At 43.9% G+C, this 23,786-nt stretch overlaps 1 protein-coding gene across 4 annotated transcripts; it reads right to left on the minus strand.

The window, feature by feature from the left end:
* Positions 1 to 4,642: 4,642 nt before the first annotated feature.
* Positions 4,643 to 21,726, minus strand: KDF1 (keratinocyte differentiation factor 1). Of its 4 annotated transcripts, XM_083750896.1 has the most exons (6): positions 21,525 to 21,633; positions 16,519 to 16,585; positions 14,116 to 15,196; positions 12,248 to 12,328; positions 10,167 to 10,195; positions 4,643 to 7,191 (listed from the first exon to the last, which is right to left on the minus strand). In XM_083750896.1, exons 3-6 carry the CDS (start codon positions 15,173 to 15,175, stop codon positions 7,180 to 7,182), a joined length of 1,182 nt encoding a protein of 393 aa, XP_083607022.1. In that variant the 5' UTR covers positions 15,176 to 15,196; positions 16,519 to 16,585; positions 21,525 to 21,633; the 3' UTR covers positions 4,643 to 7,179. The 4 variants fall into 4 exon arrangements, with proteins under 4 accessions (XP_083607022.1, XP_083607020.1, XP_083607019.1 ...); XM_083750894.1 differs by lacking the exon at positions 10,167 to 10,195 and having other exon boundaries at positions 21,114 to 21,726; XM_083750893.1 differs by lacking the exon at positions 10,167 to 10,195 and having other exon boundaries at positions 21,525 to 21,714.
* Positions 21,727 to 23,786: the final 2,060 nt, after the last annotated feature.

Below are 23,786 nucleotides of genomic sequence, written 5' to 3' on the forward strand. Positions count from 1 at the left end.
AAATAACATATCACTCAGTGAAATGGCAGCAATAAAACATGGGAGTAGCAATTGTAATAAAAAACCACATCAGACCTGATCATAAAACTGAACGGCAGTCGCCAGAAAATTCCTAAAAGAGCAGAAAAGTTAAACATTAAAAGCCTTTCCAAATAAAAATGGCTTCAATCATTGCTTAAACACAAAACGGAGAGGGAGAATCCCTGTGGCAATTCGGAGTAGGGATAGGCAAAAATGTCAATTTTGGCTGCTGATTTTTCCAATCATCAGTTCTCCACATTTCTGCATCAGTTTGCAAATAGTCTTTTAAAAAAAATCCCCATGAAATTTCACCAGCATTTTATTGCAAATTTCTCATAATACACATTTTCTTATGCTGTTTTGCCTAAGACACGCACTTTTGCAAAGCTGTTTTCCCTTCTGTATATATGCACACTTTACCCTAGTGTATACTGTTAAGTTGTGGGTGAACATATCAGATGACACAGCAATTCTTCAAACAGCTCTTGTTTATTCACAAGCCAGAACAGAACTGAACTGAAGGGTTCAGCCAGCCTGCTTATATAGAGCTCCAGTACAATGCTACTGTAACAACTTTCTATAACTATCCAATCACTGAACATCACTTTCAATCCCTTATTTGCATATGTGGACCTGAGTGAAAACTATCTACAGTATCCCCCTGCTAGCCCAGGGTGAGAACTTCAGTACATAACATATACATTTTAGCATTTTGGCTGAAGAACTCCATTGCAGAATTCAGAGCAAATTTTGAAGAATTATTGTATTTCGGTACACAGATTGTTTAGGAAAATGTTAATCAGGGAGTAGGTTTGCCTTCAAATGTGAATTGAACCACATTTCTCCCCCCTCCTCACCCCTAGTGGGGAAATGCCATTAGGAAATGCCACTTTTGTCACCAAGAAGGCATCTCAAATGCACGGTGCAAATGATTCTGGGAGCACAAACCTTTCGGGTTCCTCCTTGTTCTACATGAGCTGAGAGCACCAGGGCACAGCTAGAGAATTTTAGACTATGACTAGTCTTTTTTTGTGTGAGAATACTCTTTAGGTGGCAATGCGTCTTTCTTCACTTACTTCAAAATGTGGAAAGCCAGTCTTGCTGTGTTTGGAGGCCCTCCAGCTAATTCCCCTGAGTGGGGCCCAAAGTCCTGTCCTGATGGTACCAACCAGTGGCAAAGGAAGATGGGTGCTGGTGAGTTATTATATTTATTGACACACTGCCTTTTTCTCTGACAAGGCAGCTTACAAATAAAAACATGAACTGCTAAAAACACAGAAAAACAATAATTTAAAAACAACATGAATGGAATTTATAACTACAGACATATATAAAATCTATTAAAACCATGCCAAAAACAGGAAAGTCTTCCCCTGTCAGTGGGGAGACAAACAAGGAGGGAGCCAGTCAAGTTTGTCTAGTAGCCAGTGGAGCTGTTACAGCAAAGGAATGATGTAAGTAAGCTTTCTTTCAGTGAAGCTGTCTGCCATTTGTAAACCACTTTGAGGTTTGCTTGTTTGTGTGTTCGTTTTACAATCAAGCTGTGTACACATTTTATGAAACAAATCAATAGCGAATTAGTGAACTTGTTGACAAATGAGATTCAAAAAGAACTATTTAGAAAGCAACTCCAAAAAATACTTCCTGTTCTGTGAATTTAACTCAAGGTCAAGATTTCGTTCTTTTGCAGCATTAAGGCAATGTGCAATATTATGTCAACTCGGGGGGAAAAAACTTTATTTTATTTTTGTTGCTGCTGCAAAATTCACTTCTACAGTAGTAAATGTATCCCGCAATTCCTTCTTCTGGCACTACATCCTTGATTGACAAGAATTTGAACTGCCTGTTTTGAAGCGGTGCCTATCTTTTGCACTAGCCAGATGTTTGAAATTCCCCAGCCAGTTTATCGTGGTGATGCTGCCACCCTCTGGGAAAGAGAAGTGGAGCATGTGCTATGGCTGTACTAAGAACATAAGAGGGACGTGGACGGCACTGCGGGTTAAACCACAGAGCCTAGGACTTGACAATCGGAAGGTCGGCGGTTCGAATCCCCGTTACGGGGTGAGCTCCCGTTGCTCGGTCCCTGCTCCTGCCCACCTAGCAGTTCGAAAGCACATCAACGTGCAAGTAGATAAATAGGTACCGCTCTGGCAGGAAGATAAACGGCGTTTCTGTGTGCTGCTCTGGTTCGCCAGAAGTGGCTTAGTCATGCTGGCCACATGACCAGGAAGCTGTACGCTGGCTCCCTCGGCCAATAAAGCGAGATGAGCACCGCAACCCCATAGTTGGTGACGACTGGACCTAATGGTCAGGGGTCCCTTTACCTTTTAAGAACATAAGAATGCAAGAAGAGCCAGAGGCCAACATAAGAAGTGCCTGCTGGATCAGACCAATGATCCACCTGGGCCAGCATCCTCTTCTCAGTGGCCGACCAGGTGCCTCTGTGATGCCTGCAAGCTGAATGTCAGCACAACATCATTTTCCCCTCCTGTGATTCCCAGCAATTGGCATACAGAGGTTTACTGCTGCCGATAGTGGATTTTAATATTAGATTTTAAATTGTTGTAACCTGCCCTGAGACCTTAGGGTGAAGGCAGGCATATCATCATCATCAAACATAGTCGTGAATTTGTCTAATTATCTTTTAAAGCCATCCAAGTTGTTGGCCATCACTACTTATTGTGGGAGTGAGTTCCATTGTTTAACTATCTCTGTGTGAAAAAGTATGTTCTGTTGTCCGTCCTGAATCTTCCACCATTCAGCCTCATTGAATTTTCCCGGACTTTGCTTTGATGAAGAACAAAGCTGCTCTGTCTGCTGTCTCCAACCCATTTTATATACCTCCATCATGACTCATCTTCCTCACCTTTGCTCTAAGCTAAAAAGCGTCAAATGTTGTAAACTCTCCAGAGGTATTCTTCCAATTAACAATCATCAATAAGTTCTCATGAAAAATGGAAATCAATGAACTGGAGAAGAGAAGGTGGCCACCTCAGCTCTATTGTTACTTTCCACTGAAACAAAAATCAGCGTTCATGACCACATTTTAAACAGCAGGAGCTGATTATGCCCCATAGTCACACCAAGAAGAGTCAAAAAGAAAAGCAGCTGAGTTGATTCATAATACAGTGGTACCTCGGGTTAAGTACTTAATTCGTTCTGGAGGTCCGTACTTAACCTGAAACTGTTCTTAACCTGAAGCACCACTTTAGCTAATGGGGCCTCCTGCTGCTGCTGCCGCACCACCAGAGCACGATTTCTGTTCTCATCCTGAAGCAAAGTTCTTAACCTGAAGCACTATTTCTGGGTTAGTGGAGTCTGTAACTTGAAGCGTATGTAACCTGAGGTACCACTGTATATTTTACCCCTGCTTTGGGCTGGGTGGGTAGCAGCAATACATATAATGCCCAGTTTATTAGGATCAGCATGACTTTAATCCCATGCATCATTTCCTGGGAGTAACTGCCACTGAACTCCCAGTGGTGCTTTCTTCTGACTGCAGAGTGCCAACTTGTATTTATTTGGGATGGCTCAAAGCTTATTATGGTGTGCACACCCCTGTCCCTTGCTTTTTATTGTCATCTCAGAGAGTCACTGGTAGAAGCTTAAAATTTCTTTTTTCTGCAGAAGAAGTTGATGGTGAAAGCTGGGGGAGGGGGGGGGAAAGAGATTTTTCTCCTAGTAGTAGGAGAAAGGGGAAAACTGGTTCATCAAGTCCAGTGTGTTCTAGCCTTTGATATCCCCTGAAGCTATCTGTTCTCTGACAAAGAGGCAGAGACTTAATCCACCTTGGGCACATTTGAAGCATTTTCCCTAAGACCACACAAGCCTACACCATTTCGCTTCCTTATCTGTGCAGACCCACAACTGATACTTCTCCCCATAGGAATTTGCTCTTATTTTTCAGGGTCATCAAATGCTGCTTGAAAGGGGAGTTCCAGACCACATGCAACAGATCATACGCTTCCTAAACCAACCAAACCTAAGGGCTCAGACACTACTCAACCTAAACAGCTTTGAACAATTATTTGATACTACCAACACACTGGAAAAAGGAATCATTTCCAAACTATATAAAATCCTCTTGCTACCCCACCTCTTATTTCATTTTATTAAGAATAAAATGGGGAAAATATTGTGGAGAAGAGCTCGAGGAACAACTATGGAAACAAAATTGGACTAGACTACCATTCGGATCTCTCTCAATTAGGACTTGAGAAAATGCTCTAAAAATAGCACATGTGCCCAGTCAGATTGAATAAAATTAACAATACATCCAAATTCTGCTGACAGGAATGCAATTTGCCTAGTTCCCTAATAATCTTTTTGCCCCATTCATTCTCTTTTGGGGAAAATTATTCTTTCAAATAATTAATCAGATGACAGGACAGTCACTATGACGAGACCCAAAACTAGCCCTTTTATTTTACTCTTCAGATTAAGAATACAATTAATAAATATCTCATCCTTCGTTGCAGATTGATTAGTGATAAAAAAAGAACTGGAAAGCCTTTAACTGCAAAACTTTTTGAAGCTTGAATTTTGCAAGTACGGGACATTGTGCTTATGGACAAACTACCTCATGAAAGGAAAATTGATCTGGAAAAAAAGGACTTGCGTCTTCTTCTGTACAACATGGTATCCTTTTATTGACTTTGTTAAGACAATTGAACATGGTTTTCACCCTCCATTGACACACAGAACCCTGTGAAGGACCTTCATTTGACTGCCTACTTTCGAATGTTTTAAGACCACAACCATCAACTGATTTCTTTCTTTCCTGAACAACTGTTAAGTTCTGTATTCCATTTGTGGGTATATGTTTTTGTCAACTGAAATTAATAATCAATAAAAATATGTACATATTTGCAAGTGGAACATATTTGCAAGTGGAACAAACAAACCATTAGAACATTTTGCAAAGTTCATGGTATTTGCAAAAGGCAACAACCCATTCCTAAATGCTGCTGTCATCCTTGAGATTAAACCCATACCTTGGTATGGGTGGAAGAGGGGTAGATTTAAAAAAAAAATATCATCATAATCATCATTACTATTTTTTAAAAGTTCACTGGCTTTTTAAAAAGAGCAAAAGGACATGTATTTTCCATATTAGCTCCTTTCCCAAAGAAAACACACTACTATTTCGAAAATGTCCCCTCCAGGCAAGTTAAGGTACAAAACAGAAAGGTGCAGGAGAGAAAGAGAGAGGCAACAGTGGGGTGTGACTGGCACTTTTTAAAAAATCAGCACAGTATTGTGTATCCAGTGTGTTACTGACAACTAAGTGCACATTTAAAAGAGGGGAAATTATACACTGCTACCAGTTCTGATCAAGCCTAAGTTAAAAATGAAGATAAGTATACAGCAAATCACCAAAATGCCACCAGCTGTATGAATTAACCTGGCTGAAGATTTCCCTGCAGTCTTCTGCAAAGAAAAAATAACACACTGGTCCAATCTGGGAAGAATCCAGGTGAGAGTACTGGGGTTGGGGGAACAGAAAGGAGAAGGAATTCACTCACGAGATGTTAGTGGGGGTGAGGGAAAGGGAGAGCTATGCGTTCTCTCTCTCCCCCGTCCCCCTCACATATGCATCCTCCCAAGAGCTCCAAAAACAGTATGCAGAGTTGTGGGGCTCTGGACTGTGGCCGCTGTTTAATAACATTACACAAATGTGCTTGCTCTGCCCAGCTAAGCCCAATGTTACACCACACTTATCAGTGGGTCAGTGTGTGATGCTGCCATCCTCTATGGCAACAGCTCCAGGGACAAAAGTCTTTTTGCACAGCCGTCGTTGGAAACTACCCATCTGCAGTTGCAGAACATTTCATCAACATCTCAGCTCTTCTGCCACTGAAATCAAAGCAGCTTAATTTGAGGCACAAAGGTGAAAAGGGCTCTGAACAAAGGAGCCCTGGGTACCTTTATTCTGTCAACAGACTATAGGATTGCTAAAAGGATGGCTAGTAACAATTCACATTGCTATCTGAGGGAAGCAAAACAACGTAAATGGGTTTCAAACCAGTTTGAATTTCAAGTTAAATGTCCCAGATACACTGTGGATCCCCATCCATCGCAAACTCCTATGAGAAAAAATGTATCAAGTTTCTAAATGTCATTCTGAGGCTTGACAATTACTATGAAAGCTATGATTTGCTTGATATAAGCTGGCTTGTTTATAAACTGGTTTCTTCTTTTACCCTCCAAGGCTTAACTTTGATGTAGAGCGGGATGGGCTTAGAAAAAAAGAACTGAAAATGACATGTGATGCCGAGTGCTATGGTTTTTCATAGCAAGCCCCAATCTAGCTATCATTTCCAACCCTGGATGATGGTTGTCAGTTGATTGAAACAATGCTCTGCAACAAATGGTTGGCAAGCCATATGAAGTCACGTCTTGGCTGCTTTTCCAAGCAGCTTGCGTTAACTTAGTTAGAAAGTCTGTAGGATGGCCACGGATTACACACTGCTTGAAAGTTGATTTGCCATCATTCATGTCAATTTGCCATCATTGAAGGCGGTTTCATCATCACTCGCTCAACGCAGTCCATCCAAGGCACAGATGTGGTACTCTTGAGCCAAGCATACTGTACTAAGTAACGACAGATGTAGAAAGATGTCTTCAAGGTCTCCAAGCACCATCAAACCAACATAATGTGGGATATTGCATAACAGGAGCCCTTACACTAGTGGGACGATCACACTTAGAAAGACGTGTGCAAAAAAACCATCACTGCTACTTAACGTCCATTACAGCAAAAAGTTGCTTATGGATGTAGTGAAAAAGGCACTAGCTTGGTCATCTGAAGGCAAGTTTACAGCAGAATCTATCTTGAAAAATGGCACCAGAGCCAGGCATTTTGGGAAAGCCCAACTTATGGCTGGTGCCAATATCCTTTTCCTGTCATTTTGCTGCTAGACAACAATCTGCTTATGAGGCTCCCTTAAAATGCAAGTTAAGGGAGTCAAGTTCAATTATTAAAAATTGACAAACAAAATAAAGTGGCATCGTATTTGTCATTTAGAAATCGGGAACTTGCCCCGTGGCCTCGTTGCCTAGCACGTTAGTTCCCGAGGTCCATTTTTCAGCAATATACTTTCAGCAGAGGAGCTCCAGAGGAATCTGTCTCTGTATCCTGGAAAGAAGAGCCTCTGCTCAGGGGAGATCCTTGAGAGGGGAAAACAAAGAAGAGGGTGTTTTAGTTTTAGTTGTAAATAACAGATCACACTGAGTTTTATACATAATATACAAAAGCCTGGAAAATGCATACCCAAAGGATAAGCTGGAACACTGTACTATAACCAGGGCTGTATATCATCAGCACACCCACCCACCCCAAATTCAGTGAAGAGGGGGGGAGGGGGAAGGAGAGAGAGAATGAATGAATGAATAATTCTGGAAATTTGAATTGGTCAAATTTGTTTTACTTTAAGTTCCCAAGAGACTGCAATTTGACATTTTGGAGACTACAAGTTGCATCTGCAACAGAGTTTTGTGTGAAGTGCTCCTGTTCAAGATTACAGAGAGTCCATTCCACCAGCTGGCAGTCACTCAGCATTCCATGCCCATGGAACATACTCAGTCCACTTTTGGCTGTTATGGACTTCTGCCAGCCTTAGGGTTCCTTATTTTCCCTAGTCCCTGGGGGCGAAGTTTGGCATATGGCTAGGATAACTCCCGTGTCAATCAACTGATATCATGATGGTGGCAGCACCTACTGCAAGCCCCCTCGGACCCACCTACACCTTAACCTGCCCCAGGCATGAGTGGCTTGGGCAAAATGGTCCTGAGGTCCAAATGGTGCTGTGGTCCTAATTAGGCCTACGGTCCAGTGGTTGCCTGCCCCGGTACACATAATAGTTATAGGGCAAGAGGTAGTTCAGGATCTACTGGGTGTTGTGCAATGGATTAACAAGGATTTCCAACCCACAACTGATTAACAAATGCAACAACCAAACAGCTCTCCCCACCCCAATTATGTTGCTGAGATGAAGATTTGGTAACTGGGAGTGGACTTTTAAAAAAAGAAAGAATTGTGAGCTCAGGTCAGTTCTGGTACTCAAACCAAGTTCCGAGGCTCAGAATGTGCTCAGAGGGACTCTTGCTCTTTCATTCTGCATGACTTTTTTGTACTTGGCTCTTGGTTTGTACATCTTTAGGTTCTAGTAAAAAAGGAGAAAAAAGTAGATCCAACAAGCCTGAAATCTGTCCACCCCTTTTGTATTATTTGTTAAGCTGTTTAACTGCAGCAAAAAGGTTTTGCTCAGCTGTTGGAAATTCCATTTTCCATCCATAGTGGAAGATATGAAATTGCACAAATGGGTAAACTGACAGACCACATCTGTCAAAGAAGTAGAGAAAAATAAACAGACCTCCTCACAAAAAATGGAACCAATTCATCATTTATTGGACTGAAAATCACAATGCAGGAAAACAGCATCTTCTCATATTCATGTAAACATGGTTGCTTTTTAGTTGTTTTTTTTTAACCCTGGACCCATCTGCACCATACGTTTAAAGCAGTATCATACTACTTTAAATAGTCTTGGATTCCCCACAAAGAATCCTGGGGACTGTAGTTTGTTAAAGGTGCTGGGAGTTGCAAGAAGACCCCTATTCCCCTCACAGAGCTACAATTCCACAGTGGTTCAATAGCCAACCCCTCTTCCCACAGAACTCTGGGAATCACAGCTCTATTAGGGAAATTGGGGTCTCCTAACCACTTTCAGCACCCTTAACGAAGTACAGTTCCCAGGACTCTTTGGAGGAAGCCATAACTGTTTAAAGTTGTATGATACCAATGAATTCAAATTACACGAAAAAAAGATTCTGACTAAACATTTGGGGAAACTTCCTGATGTTAAGAGCTTTTGACAGTGGAACGGACTACCTCAGAAAGAGGTGGACTCTCCAGCCCAACAGAGGCTGGATGGCCATCTGTTAGGAATTATTTAGCATTGCAGGACTACATAAGATTGGGGTCCCTTCCAATTCTACAAGTCTAGGATCCTATGATACTGCTTTAAATATATAATGCAGATGAGGCCCCCGTTTGTTTGCCATAAAGAAACAGCATTAAAGCCCAGTAGACTACAGAAGTGCTGTTTCATGTTCAGCTGAAGAAGACTTAACTGCATATCTTGAAGTGTCTCTTTGTAGCTACAAAAACTTGAAGCTCATCTTGAGAGGTAGGTGGGGAAAGAAAGCCAGCATTCTTAGCCAAACCCTGCATCATGGATGTGCAGAAGACTCACAGCCCTGTTTATAACTAACCCAAGATCCCATGTAAGACCCAAGAACTGCACCCAGCCATTCTTGCATCAAGCTCGGGGAATGTAGCTTGACCACAAGCTGTGTGCAAGGTGCTCTCGAACTCTGTCATAGTCGGTGTCTGCTAAAGCACAGCTAAGGCACACCGGTGATGCTGCTCTTGGCAGCCATTTTAACCCTAAGAACAGGAGGCAGAAGGAACAAGAAGAGCGAGAGAAGAGCCATACAGGACTATGGCATACCTAGGAAAGGGGTAGAAGAAGAAGAAAATATCTGCAAAAATGGTACGCTGCAACCCCTATATTCCAACGCAAGCAGTGGATCCCTCTCAAAAAGTCCACAGCCATGAGGACTAGAACCTGACTTTTGGTAAGAACAAACAGAACCTGAGATTCTTTGTACCCTACTTAACCTGGTAGATTCCACATCAGACATTACAGCCTGCATTCCATAATACAATCATGGCAAAAGCTGTCTGGCAATGGGAAAGACCGTCATGGGAGACAGTAGGCTCTCTTTCACTGGAATAACTTAAGCAGAGGCTGAATGACAGCTGTTAGGGATAGCCATAGTTGTGTCCTGTATTAAGCAGGCAGCTGGACTATAAGGTCTCCCCTGTCTCTGTGACTCAGATTTATGCAGCCTCCACCCTCCACTCCCACCAATCACTTGTGTGGAAACAGGTATTGCAGGAGAGAAGTCAAAACTCCTAAGAATCTCGGCGAGCCTGTAAAAACCAAGAGCAAGTTCTTAGCCTTCAAGGCTGTGCAAAGTAGGGTCAGAAAAACACAGGCAATGGCCTTGGGAAACCTCAGGAAGAAGCCGGCAGAGAGAGAACCATTTCCAGCTGCCAGACAGCAGGGCTTCCGTACCTTGTATAGTACTTTGCCTCTCTCCACGGCTAGCAGAAAAAGAATAACGTTACCAAAGGTTGTTGCATATATTAAAACAGGTCAGCAAGACCATAGCCAGAAATGTGCGTGGAAGAGGGTATAGGCTAAAAAGCTAGGCTCATCCAAGAATTTTAAAACAGGATTATCATGGGGAAAGAAGTAGTGACTGGAATTAGTTGCTACGCTCTCTTCTCAAGTCATGTCTCCGATTCTCCTCATTCATCAGTAACACTGAAATAATTAAGCCAATAAATAAAACCAACCCCAAAGTCACATAGGAGAACATTCCACCCACCCTGCTGCCAAAGCAAAGGGCTTGCGAATCCTACCAGTGCCTTTGGGCTCATTAGGCAGAAGGAAGGAATGGGTTTACTTTGCACTCAAGCCAATTGTATGTATCACAGGATCAAAAATATATCTCTAAACAGTTTACATAAAATGGTATAAAATATTCATTACATGTTTTGGGTAGACTAGCCCACATAAAACATTTTTGGGCAGCTGTCAAAAATAATACAAGAGAATTGCCTGCTTGACATTAACACGTAGGGGATTTCAGAAAATAGGTGCTGCCACGGTAAAAGACTGACTTCTTGCAAGTGCAGAGTGGGTCATTTAAAAGCACCAGTTCCAAAGTGGGAGCATATAGGGGAAGGAGGTCCTTCAAGTACATGGGTCTGAAGCTGTTGCAGGTTTTATATATTAACAGTAACACCTTGGATTTATTGGCAGCCAGAGCAAATCTTTGAGCAGATGTGCATTATGCTGACAGGGTTTCACCCCTTCTTATAATCTCTATAAACAAGTTGATAATTCAGGGCTGCGTCACAAGTTTCCTAGCCCTGGAGTTCAGAAGCGCTGTTTAGACAACATACCCCATGCACCTTCAGTTGAACACCTGATTTTCCAGAATTCCCAATAACATAAATAAACGTGCATGATCATAGGTTCCGCACACTTGTTCAAAGGAAATCGTCGAATTAATCTGCAGTTGGATCCCCAAGACCAGTTGATGTTACCCATTTCTACATTTGAATATTTAAATTGCATGATGATTAAACTGCATGGAGGCAGAGCTGTGCTCTAAGCCAGGAGTTCCCAAAGAGTGATCCATGGACCACCAACAGTCCATGACTCAGCTTCATTTGTGTGTGTGTGGCACTGATTCTGTGGAGTTGTGCGGTTATATGTACAGTCGTGGGGAAAAGAAAGTGACCCTCTTTGAATTATGTGGTTTTACATATGGAGACCTAATAGCAATCATTTGTTCCTTAGCAGGTCTTAAAATTAGGTAAATACAACCTCAGATGAACAACAACACAAGGCATCTTATACTGTGTCATGATTTATTTAACAGAAATAAAGCCAATATAGAGAAATCATGTGTGAAAAACTAAGTGCACCCTTACTGCTTCCATAGGATAATGAAGAACAATGTATGTGTGTGAAAAGCAGAAGATGCAGAGGCTGTCTCTCTCTGAGAATAAAGGCAAGTACAGCAGCCACTCCAATGTTCTTCGAAACTAGGTGGTTTGCAGAATGGAGCGGTTGGAAGAAGGCTCTGTCTTCCTTAAAAGAATAACGCTGCAGCAAATTACCATTGCTAAACAGGCAGAAAAATCATTAAGTGGTTTGCCAAGACCTTCAGCAATTTTCAACAGGTCCAGGGGACAAATAGTTTGAGAATCACGTGGGGGAATCTTGGGAACCACATGGGGAATCTTGACTGTGCAGAGTTCTGCAGGTTCCCCCAAAAGCATAGGTGGGTTAGGGGTAGGGTTGCAATGTTGGTGGGGGGCTGGTACAGTGGGCACCGCCAGAGCTCTATACGATTATTCATTCTGCAAGTTGAACTCCTGAATAAGGCTCATGCTATTATTTCAATATAAAACCCAAGCCAATACCTTGCTTAGTAACAAACAATAGTACTGTCTGCAAACAACGTTTATAATGAGGCTAATTATAAGTGACTTCAGGCTCACTATGGGAAGGTGGTGATGGTTCGATGGTCGCAAATGGAAAAAGGAGGTAACACAATTCATTCTGTGAAGATGGCTTACCAGCAGCGCTGTATGCTCCGTGCCGCATGTTCCTGGCTTTCATATCTGCTGTGGTTTCTACAGATATCTGAACAGGGAAATCTAGAAGACAGATAACCAAAAGAAGAATAAGAAATTTGAAAGGAAACACACATCATTTGGCATCTACATATTTTAGGGATATACCCAAACAGCTAAGTGTGTGAATGTGGGGAAACGGGGAGCTGATGAGCACACACTGGGCAACACAGCCAGGTTTGCCTCTGTGAAACAGACAAGGGTATAGCCAGTTTGCTAGTGAGTGCACAAAATGTTACAACCCCCAAATGTACCCAGGATCTTATGTAAGAAAACTTGAGCTTATTTCAGTTTGTAGTCCACCCTCATTCTTTCATTCCTTCTCATCATCACCCTTCAAATTGTGTTGCCATTATACCCCTTTTTGCAAATACGAGGTTGAGGCTTAGAGGTAGTAACTTGGAGAATGACTCAGCTGCTGAACTGGGATTTTGGTTCAAGTCTTTGCTGAGTCTTCTAGTGGCTAGATCCAGTTGCTAAAGGAGAGCCCACCATATGCTACCTTAGCTATGAACGAATATTTTCAAGTCATTCAAAATAAGAAGCTACTGATAACCTATAGCAGGAAACCTGTGAATCTCAAGATATTGCTGGACTACAGCTCCCATCACCCCTCATAAATGACTATGTTGGCTGGGTCTGTTAGGAGTCCAACAACATGTGGAAGGACAGGGCTCTCCATCCCTGGCATTGGGGGTGCATGTGAGAGACATAAAAGCCTTCTCCTTTGCTTGCCTCCCAGGCATTTCTGGCCTACAGCGAAGAAAAAAGCATGAATTCAGGTAGCCTTCCAAGCTGGATTTTCATAGCTTATCAGGGAGTGTTGGCTGCAAACACCCCATGCATTTGACCCTAGCAGAAGGCTCCTACCAGGGGGCAACACAAGGCCCCTCCTCCTTTTTAGAGGAGGTAATGGCCCCAGGCCTCACACAAGCAGGGGCCACATTCATACTGACGAAACAGTGTGCTCCAGTTGAGGGGTATAAATGACATTGATGTAGGTTTGTGTGTGAAGGAAGGGGCCACTCAAATGCACATTCAGCCCCTGGGCCTCTCCACATCTTAAAACATGCCAGTATGGCAACTGTGACACTTTGGGAAAAGATGGCTGTTTGAACCTACTTAGGAAGAGTGAGGGATATACATGTGCATGTGGGAGAGGAGTATACATACAAGCATGCCCACCAAAGGATTTTATTGCATTCTTATTCTATCACTCCTGCAAGCAGCTCAGGGTAGCATACTTTGTTCCCTGCTGCCACTATTGTCTCCACCCTCCATCCAGTTTCATCTTCACAACAGGCCTTCCCAGCAGGGGGACACAGGTGCAAATGGACAACTGATCCAAAATCACCCAGTGATCTTTCTGACCAAACAGGGATTTGGCCAGGGTCTCCCACATTACTCCAGCTTCCAAAGCTGTAAAGTTGCCCACCGCCATATTGTAATGCAGAGCTAGGATCTACAGTGGCATCCTTTTGCAATTTGGGAAGGTAGAGTACCTATGAATGCTGACTCCAGGGGAGGATTAGTGTTGTTTGTTAAGCAAATTGGGCTAAAATACAGGCTATTTCTTTGTATATGGTGCATGGGAATTGGAATAACTACCACCAAGAGAAACCAGGTCTGGTATTAAAACTGCTGCTTAACTACTCATGCATATTTGCTTATTTCTTCTTCTTCTTCTCCTCTCTCTAATATGTATTAAAAAGCCCCATACTTCATAGGCTTTTTAATGTATCTGTGGTACATTACCCTTGAATATTATGGCTCCCCTTTGCTCTACACACAGCACAAAGCTTCATACGTACCTCCTTCGCTAGGGAGCACAGATGCCAACATGGTCTCGTTGCCACTGTCTGGCAGATTGCCTCTGCTCATGCTCTCCTCCAGACTTGGGCGGGTCGGGACAGAAACGCGGGGGCGGACCCGGCTCTTGCGTGTGCTGATGCGTATGATCCCCCGGACCAGCCTGCATTCGGCATCCTGCTCATCCAAGTGATAATCCTGAGTGATGCTGTTGATGAGGTCTGAGATCTTGTTGGTCTTCTCCAGGAAGACGGTGTCCGACGTACACTTGGCCAGCTCGTCAATTTGGTGAATGCTGAAGAGCTCGGTCAGTTTCCTGTGGATCAGGTAATCAATCCGACCACTGGATATAGAGCTATTCTTTGGGTCACTGTCACTGTCGGTATCCAAATCGTCGGCGGAGTAATCCTCAGAGCTTCGAAGGCTGCTGGGGAGAGGTTGCTTCTCTATGCTGTTCCTGGCTATCTTCTCCGGAAGAGGCTCCTTGTAGCATGAATCAGTATCTGTGTGGGGGCTAGGGGTATAAATCCCCACTGGGATCCCTTTCAGTTTCACATCTGGGTAGCTGAAACTGCTCCCGATCGTGCTCTTTTTGGTTTGGCTCCCGTTTTTTTCAGCAGGGGAGCTATTGGCAGGACTGTTTGGCGAACGCCCATTGCACTCTCGGCTCTCATCTGTCAGTGCCTCATTATAGAGGCTCCTAGAAGGGCAGTCCCTGAAGCAGTCCCCGCATGTCACAATGCAGCAGAAGATCGCTTTGTAAACACTCCAGGCCTGGGACAGAGTGGGGCAGCATGGGGGCCGGGGGGTCTCCACAGCGCCAGGGATAAAGGTACTCGTTTCGCCCTCTCTCCCACTGGCATCTTTGGGGTCGGCTTTGCGGCTTCTCGCAGCTCGTGTTGGCTTGCGGGTTTGCTTGAGCTCAGGGGTAGAGCCACTGAACACCTCCAGGCTAATGTCAGTCGCTCTGGGAGAGTTGATCTGCTGGGGTACCGCAACATCTTTATGGGGCTGGTGGTAGCTGCTTAGGTTTTGGCGATGTCCTTGTGTCTTTCCAAGCATGACTTGCCACCCTTTCGACTCCTGACAGGAAGGAGGAAAAAAACAGAAAACAAAAACCACACATGCTCAAACACACATGCTCCTCATCAAATCCAGATGACCTGAGCAGAAGCACCAGAAGAGAAAGAGGTTAAGATGCTCAAGTTCTGCCTCCACCAGGACAGCAAGAGTCTGCTACGGTCAAGATTCACTTGGTATTAGGTTCCATGTTACTGCTGCTGTAGTGTGGGATCTGTAGCTGCACAAAAATCCCACAAAGCAGAGATTGCAAGTGGCTCAGAGAAGGAATGATGAAAGGCTGGCAGGATTGAGTGCCATATTCTGAATCCCAGCACCTCTTTGCCTCACATGTCCCCTCTTTCTGTTTAGATGGGAGCATGGCCACAATGCTGCCAGTTTTCTAATGAAAAACTCCTTTGGGCACTGGGAATGCACCAAAGACCCTCCTCCAACATTGTATATAGGTGTCAGATGATACAAGTTTCCCATGAGGCTCCCTTAAGAGGCCAACAAGCTGTGCAACAAAGATTTTCTGTACTAGTGCCCACTTCAGATTCTTACCCTCCACCCTTTGCATTATGTGCTGCAATTCAATGGAAGCACATGTGGCAACATTGGATGCAGAATGCAGTTTCCTGAGAAGATCAACTTTCTGTTTGAAATAAAAATAAATCAAGTTTCTAGCCCTTTGAAGATACAATGGAGTTCCAGATGACCCCACATATAAACAGAAAGCACTTCTGTTATTGGTGTTGAAGACAAGGCTTGCCAACTTTGCTTTCCAAGTGCAACCCTTTGTGTCATATGGAATTTTTGCCCAGGGCTTTCAAGCATAGCTTTTAGAAGGGTAGATATGCCTGCAGGAAGCTGAAGTGAGGATGAGCCAGGAAAAGACATGTGCAATGTGTCTGGGGTGGTTGCGGCTGGTGGTGGGAGTTCTGTGCACACACAACACACCTGTCCTATGTGGGTGCTGAAGCTTCAGGAGGTGGAAGAGTGGCTGAAGAAAACCTCCAGTGGTGAAGGGGAGAGTCTGAGCTTTGGCATCACACAGAGCTCCTTGTAATGGCAAAGCCAGAATCAAGTTATGGAACGCCATAAATATTGCAGGATTACACAAATTAAGGAATCATGCAAATGATCTCATTTTGCCTTATTTGTACAGGTCTAACAAAGAATTCAGCTTTCCTTGAAGACAGAAATAGAGTGGCCTGAGGGAAGAAAGGCAAGATCCCCCCCCCCCCAGCACAGAGCATGTCTTAATTTTTGTGCCGACTTTTTCCATCTCCCTTCTCTTCTCCCTCCCTCCCCCTCAAAAACCCCTCTCCTTTTTTGTTATTTACCTTTTGCTTTGTCTTCTTTGGGGTTAATCTAGACCCTAAGCAGCCGCTTCGTCCATTTCAGAATATTCTGTGCTCACAAAGACAAAAAGGAAAAGTTTTGTTTTTGTTAAGTAGATTCAGAGGATTTGTTTCTCTTAGTTTGTAACTGTGCAAAAGAGACTGCTTTCCCAGGGCAGCTGACTAAGATATTAAAACAATTTTAAAACGACATACAAATATCAAACATTTCGCTAATGCTGCAGCGAGGCTCCTCACGGGGTCTCTGCCATGGGAGCATATTCACCCAGTGCTTTTCAAGCTGCACTAGCTCCCGGTGGAGTACAGGGTCAGATTTAAGGTGCTGCTTTTGACCTTTAAAGCCCTTCACGGCCTAGGACCCTCTTACCTCCGGGACCGCCTCTCCTGGTATGCCCCACGGAGAGCCTCAAGGTCCATAAATAACAACACCCTAGTGGTCCCGGGCCCTAAGGAAGTTAGATTGGCTTCGACCAGAGCCAGGGCCTTTTCAACTCTGGCTCCGGCCTGGTGGAACGCTCTGCCTCATGAGACCAGGGCCTTGCAGGATCTGATTTCTTTCTGCAGGGCCTGTAAGACAGAGTTGTTCCGCCTGGCCTTTGGCTTGGAGCCAGTTTGATTCCCTCCCTCCCCCCCCTCTCTTTTTTCCCCTTCTTTTCCTTCTCCTCCTGCGATGAGGCTACATTTTAATATTTTAATGTTCCATTTTTTTAATTGTTGTGTTTTATTTTTGTTTTTAAGTTTGTAATCATTCATCTTGTTTTTATTATTGCTTGTAAGCCGCTCTGAGCCCGGCCTTGGCTGGGGAGGGCGGGGTATAAATAAATTATTATTATTATTATTATTATTATTATTATTATTATTATTATTATTATTATTAATGTCAATAGCAGCCTTAAATCATTCTCCCTTCTTCCAATCCAGTTCCATCAGCCATCCATCTGAACAAAGTTAAGAAGCTCCTTACCTCTTGCATATCCCCCCAAAAAGCAGTCAAAATACAAATTTTAAAATGCATTTAGGTCCCTCTTAAGTGATATCAAGAAGAAGTCTGATTGTGTATCCTGGGTTAGGGAGCTCCACAATTGTGGAGCCACGATGGAAAAAGCCCCAATCCTTCCTGTCTGCTAGCCTGGCCTCTTTTCCCGACAGGTGTATGAGTAGGGCCTCTGTCAAGAAGCTTAAATATCTGGCAGGTTTGCATGGGGGTAGGCAGCCTTTTTTAAAATAACTGGGCCCTAAACCATTAAGGCAGGGGTTGCCAACTGTTTAAAGTCTTTGGATTTTTGAGCAAGTGGTATGGGTACCACGCAAGGCTGGATTAACCATTAAGCAAAATAAGCATGTGCTTAGAGCATCAAGGAAAAGAGGGGCACCACTGAATTTTTCCATTGCCAGATTTACCATGGACCATATGGCACAGCTGAACAAAAAACAACATTATTTATACAAATATACAAAAATCAACATTGTTTTCCATCTTATTGTAGGTTTCTTTTTATTTTGGCGGCGGCGAATTATTTTACGGTTTATTATTGTTTATATTAAAATTAGATATATATATGGGGCGGGGTGGGGGCGGCCTAAATCTTTTAAGTGCTTAGGACCTCTAAAGGTCTTAATCCATTCCTGGTACCGTCCCCTCTTGTCACTTCTCTTTCCCCTCTCCCAAACCAGCCCTCACCCGCCTAGAGAGAGAAAAAAAGAAAGTGTGCACTTTTTCAAGGGATCTTGCTAGAAGTCAGATCCAGTAGAATGTGCCTGAAAAAACACATCAGACTGAAAGAGGAAAGGGGGGGGGGGGCAGCACCACACTTCCAACTTCATCCTTCAGCTCTATGAACTTTTTGAGGGAGAAAAAGGTAATCACCTCCACCATCTCATGACCAAGGGGCCGGGCTCAGAGGTGTTGTCAGCACCAGGGAATGGACTCAATGGCACCATTGTTCTCATAGATGCCACACTGGCAAGCCCAATTAAGGGCTTTAAAGGTCATAGTTAGCACTTTGGTGGGACCCATGCTCTTAGGTAAGAAGCACCTAATAAGTCCAAATAAATAATTAACAACAACAACATAAAAGCCTTCATGTGTTTTAAGATCCTCTGCAGAAGCCCAGCTACAAGTAACTTCTTTAATTGGGGTACATTATGAATTTACAAAGGAGAGGTGTTTTCTACAGTGGTGCCCCAACTCCAGAATCCCCTCCCTAAAGGAGCACTTCTGGTGCCAGCATTACGATCTTTTTGGCCCCGTGTTAAGACCTTTCTATATGTCTCATTTTAGGCATTTTAGTTGGGATTTTGCCTTATTCATCTCTTCATTCATTTTACTGCTTATTGTTATGCTTATTTGTAGGGTTTGACATTGCACTTCTCTTGTGTAAGTAGCTTTATCCACCCCTTTGTACAAAGACTTGTAGTTAAGAAATATTTTAAATTAATACAAATCAATGCTTGTGCAATGGGAACCCTCCAGAGGAAGTAGAACTTTTCCAGGAACTGTGAGCTGTATCCAAAATTAGTCATACTCAGAGAAAAAGGTAGAAGGTAAATGATCCTTGGACGGTTAAGTCCAGACTAAAGGGTGAGGTGCTCATTTCACTTCAGGCCATAGGAGCCAGTGTTTGTCTGCAGACAGCCTTCCGGGTCATGTGGCCAGCATGACTAAACTTCTTCTGGCACAACAGAACACCGTGATGGAAGCCAGAGCACATGGAATCACCGTTTACCTTCCCGCCACAGCTGTACCTATTTATCTACTTGCATTGGTGTGCTTTCCAACTGCTAGGTTGGCAGAAGCTGGGACACAGAGCAGACCCACTGAAATGAATGGACATGACTAACTTTATGACAAATCAGTGGCCACTAACCATGATGTCTATGTACTATCACCACTGCTGGTGGCAGTATACCTCTGATGGGGATCACAAGTGGTGAAAGCGCTATTGTACTCAGGTCCTCCTTGCAAGCTTCTCTTAAGCAACTGGTTGGCTTCAGTGAGAAAAGGATGTTGGGTGAGATGGGCAACTGGCCTGAGCCAGGAGGCTCTTCTTATATTGTTCTTAGGTAACTTAGGTCCACTAATTTCAATCGGTATACTTTGAGTAGAACTTAATTGGATATAACCCTGTGTGTGGATAATGGCTTCATCACAAACATTTCTAGGACCTATCTGATACAGATGCAAGAAAATCCAGAAGAACATGAATGCATGGTGAGAATTAAAAGGCTTTGTGAGAGTAATAAGGGGCAGCTTAAGCAGTTAGGCTCAAGCCAGGTGTCCTTGGTGGACAGGAGCAGTTAAGGTATATGACCAGCATTCAGCATTGCTGCACAAAGGGGTGACTTTGAAATGAAGGAAGGAGACAGACATGTTGAGCAAACACAAGATCTCTCTGTTGGATTCCCTTGCTAAATAATTCCAGAATCATCAGATCAAGCTATGCCACCTATTTGTAGTTTTTTGTTTTGCTTTTTAAAAAGAGAATTGCCCCCCCCCCACCTACCACACCTGCATAATTCCTGTTATTGCTTTGGTTTCAACCAAAACAACTGTTCCAATGTTATATGTAACCCCCGCTTCCCCAGTGCAACAGCCAAAGCCAGTAAACACCAGTTTCTTTTGGAGACACTATATTTGTAAACAGAATAACTACTGCTGAGGTGGTGTGCAATATGTAGATGACTGTTCTGGCAATGGTGGGTAGGACCACAGCCATAAACCAAGCAATAGTCTACTGCATATGACTTACCCCTTAACATACAGTGGTACCTCGGGTTAAGTACTTAATTCGTTCCGGAGGTCCGTTCTTAACCTGAAAATATTCTTAACCTGAAGCACCACTTTAGCAGGGCCTCCTGCTGCTGCCGCGCCGCCGGAGCATGATTTCTGTTCTCATCCTGAAGCAAAGTTCTTAACCCGAGATAATATTTTTGGGTTAGCGGAGTCTGTAACCTGAAGCGTATGTAACCCAAGGTACCACTGTATTCTGAATCTCCACCCTACCCTTAAATTTCTGACAAAGTCAAGGGTGATCTTGGATAGTGGAACATTTGCTCCCACCAGTATATCAATAAGTATATCTATACTGACCACAAAGGCAAAATAAAGTAGTTACCCTGCATTCCAGGAAGAATGGGGCAGACATTTTAAGGGCTACTCTTTCAGTTCAGCGAGAGTGACATGTTTGCTCCAAAGAAAAGAGAGTGCATGCATGTGTTATGGGGTGCAGAGTCTCTGGACTGGTCAAGTTAGTGAGTCTTCAAAAAAACACCAGGTTTTTTTTGTAAACCACTTTGAGGTTTCTTTCAAATGCTGCATACATTTTATGAACTAACTAAATAAATACAAGTCGTCTGTGCATAGACAGTCCTGTTAAATCAGACAAGAGGAAGTTCCAAATTTAAAATACTGGTAAACCTCTAGGCTAAAAGTCACCAATTCCCCTCCACTTGAGGCTATAATCTCAAACATACTCACTTGAGCATAAGCAGTAGGAGCAGCACTCTCGCCCTGAAATCGATAGGGCCCCCTGGGATTCATATGCAGGATTGGAGGTGAAAAAGCTACTGCAGATTACCTGTAATGCGGTGGGGTGGTCTCTCCACGTAAGCAAGTGTCAGACCTGCATCCGCCTGTCCCCTCAAAGTTGGTCTGGCCTCAGATCTTCTGGGTTAAAGCCCTTCCTCCCCAAATCGAGGAAGATGCCTGGGTGGGAGGCGAGGGGGGGGGGAGACGGGGGTGGGAACCACTCGAAGACTAGGAGGCGGAAGGAAGGGGGCGACGAGCGAGGCGCCGAGGGGATTGGTGTCACCATTAACACCTGGGCAGGGCCTAGTCCTTCTACAGGTAGGTCTGAGCCTAGCCTAGCCGAGGCCGCTGGGGTACCCCGGGGCCCGCGCCCGCTTCTCTCCAAGATCCCTGCTGGATCCCTGCGCCCCTCTTCCCCCCGGGAATGGTTTCCGCCCCGCCAGCCCCGCCTTGGCATTACCTGCCGAGCCAGGTGAACGGAGTCCAGGGCCCCTCCTTCACCTGAGCCCAGGTGAGGTCACGTGTCTACGGGTTGCCTCGCGGGACACACTTTTGCGGAAGGCAAAACCCCCTATAAAACAAATAAATCGCTCCCTGGACAGGCCACCGTGTTCCCCCTCCCCACTCGCGGGAATGGTCTCCGCCCCCAATAAGTAACTCTCACGCAACCCCTGACCCCTCCCACTCAGTTAAGACACTTCCAAAAAACAAGTTAAGATAGTGGATGAGCAACAGCAACGTATTGTGTTTTTTAATTAATCTCGGATTCGAGGGGTTTTTATTGCACTTGCTTAGCGGTTAGGGAAAGGCACTCTGTAGCTGCTCAAAAGCATTATTTAATCATTGCTTTTATCTCCCCTGCATATATAGTAGCCAGGGAATTGTCCAATATCGCAATTCCCTCTGTTTTCAAAGTTAAGAGGTGAGCGTGGATCTTTATGCAGCCAAAACGGAATAATCGATGTGTAAGCAGACTTGGAGAAACCTCAAGATTTGCAGAACTGCAGCAACACACACACAAAAACCAAATGGGGTTGGGAAGTACTAAAATTGCCCAGTGGGAATGGAGCTACTTAGTGGCCACCACACAGGGTGAGAAACTGGTTTTGCGGGTAGGGGGGTGTAAAATATGAGGGAGGGGTGGACTATTCTGGTAGAGCAGAGGGTGTTGCTGTCTTTTGGATAGCTGAACAGGAGCATATCACACTGCAACCCTTTGTTGCAGATTCAATTTTCTATTGTATTCTATTCCTCTCCTGGGATATTTTTTGTTGTTTGTTTTTTAAATCTGACCTGCTGCTGGCTGGAACAAGATTTCAGCATGACGCAGTTAAAATACACTTTGTATTGAAAACCAAGGCAAATGTCACATACCAGGTGGTTATCTCCACAGCGGCAGCTAGGACAATTAGGATTTTTGAAGCTGAATGTTGTTCATTCTTAAGGAGACTTTCTGATATTTTATTAAATTCTGTTTTGTCTTTTCAGTTCTGCATTTTAAACTTCAGTGTTGACCTGTGGTTTAGTATTGTTCATTAAGGCTGCATTCCAAAAAAACAATTGCTAGCAAGTAAGCTCCGTTGGATTCAATGGGAATTACTTTTGAAAGCCAATATGCATAGGATTGATGTGATCTTATGCTATTATGTTTCAGCAACTATTTAAATTATTAAATTGTATTATAAGATTCCACTCTTTTATTCTGTATTAATCAATTCAGAATAGATACTAGCCCTGTTGGAGTAGCTTTTTTGGTTGATAAGCACACATTACTCATTGAATCAAAGAGTTGGAAGGGACTAGTTGTACAGAACAAATGGGCAAGTAGGACACTGATTCACCAACCTCAGCCTGCCCCCACCTTCCTGCCTTCTGACCTAAAAGTCAGAGGGTAGATCTGCCTGTTATTGGCTCTGGCTCCCCCTACTGTTAGCCTCCCTTCCTTCCACCCTACCAGTACGTACCAAGGAACACCAGCTATCTCTGCCCTGCTGTAAAGCAAACTGAAGTGTTGGGCATCATTAAGGATGGCTAAGTGGGCTCACTTAATGCAAGTTGGAGTTAACTCTTTATTACCAAGAACACAATCTGCCTGGACCCGGTGGTCTATCAAGCTTAAATGAGCACAGCAACTCCTTCCCAGCAGGTCTTGCCTCTATGAAGCAGTTGCCGAGACTAGAGGTCCCTGCCTCCCTCCAGCCGTCTATGTCCCCTTCTCCCCAGGGCTTTCCCGAAGCAATAAGAGATTGCGCCTGTGTGCCTGCCTTTGCTCTGTAACTGTATAATGCACACAGGTATACCACAACACTGGGAGAGCTGTGTGATATGTGTGTGTGTGTGGCAGGTTTCTTCCTCATTGTTAGAAGTAAGTAGTAGGAGTCACTGAGGCTGGTCTTTGCTGTTGACTTCCATGTGACCCTGAGGTGAAACTGCTTCTTCATTTGTCTCAGGTTAGGTGATACTGATCTTTCTCATGGCTGGGCCTGCTTAATTAACCAAGCCAGAAAAAGAGCTTTCAGATCTTTTGAGATGAAAGAAGTTTCAGAAAAGCAATCTAAATGAAGAAGAGAGTTGAAGGACTGTGTCCACTAGGTGGCGGGCTAGAACTATGGGCTTTGATCCAGACAAAGTCACACTGAAATCAGTCGGACAAGTTAGGCGTGGCCAACTTAAAATCTGGATCCAACCCTATGTATGTGGTTTAATGCACTTGCTAATTAGC

Source organism: Podarcis gaigeae (assembly GCF_964106915.1).
Source record: "Podarcis gaigeae genome assembly, chromosome: 8".
Lineage (NCBI taxonomy): Eukaryota > Metazoa > Chordata > Lepidosauria > Squamata > Lacertidae > Podarcis > Podarcis gaigeae.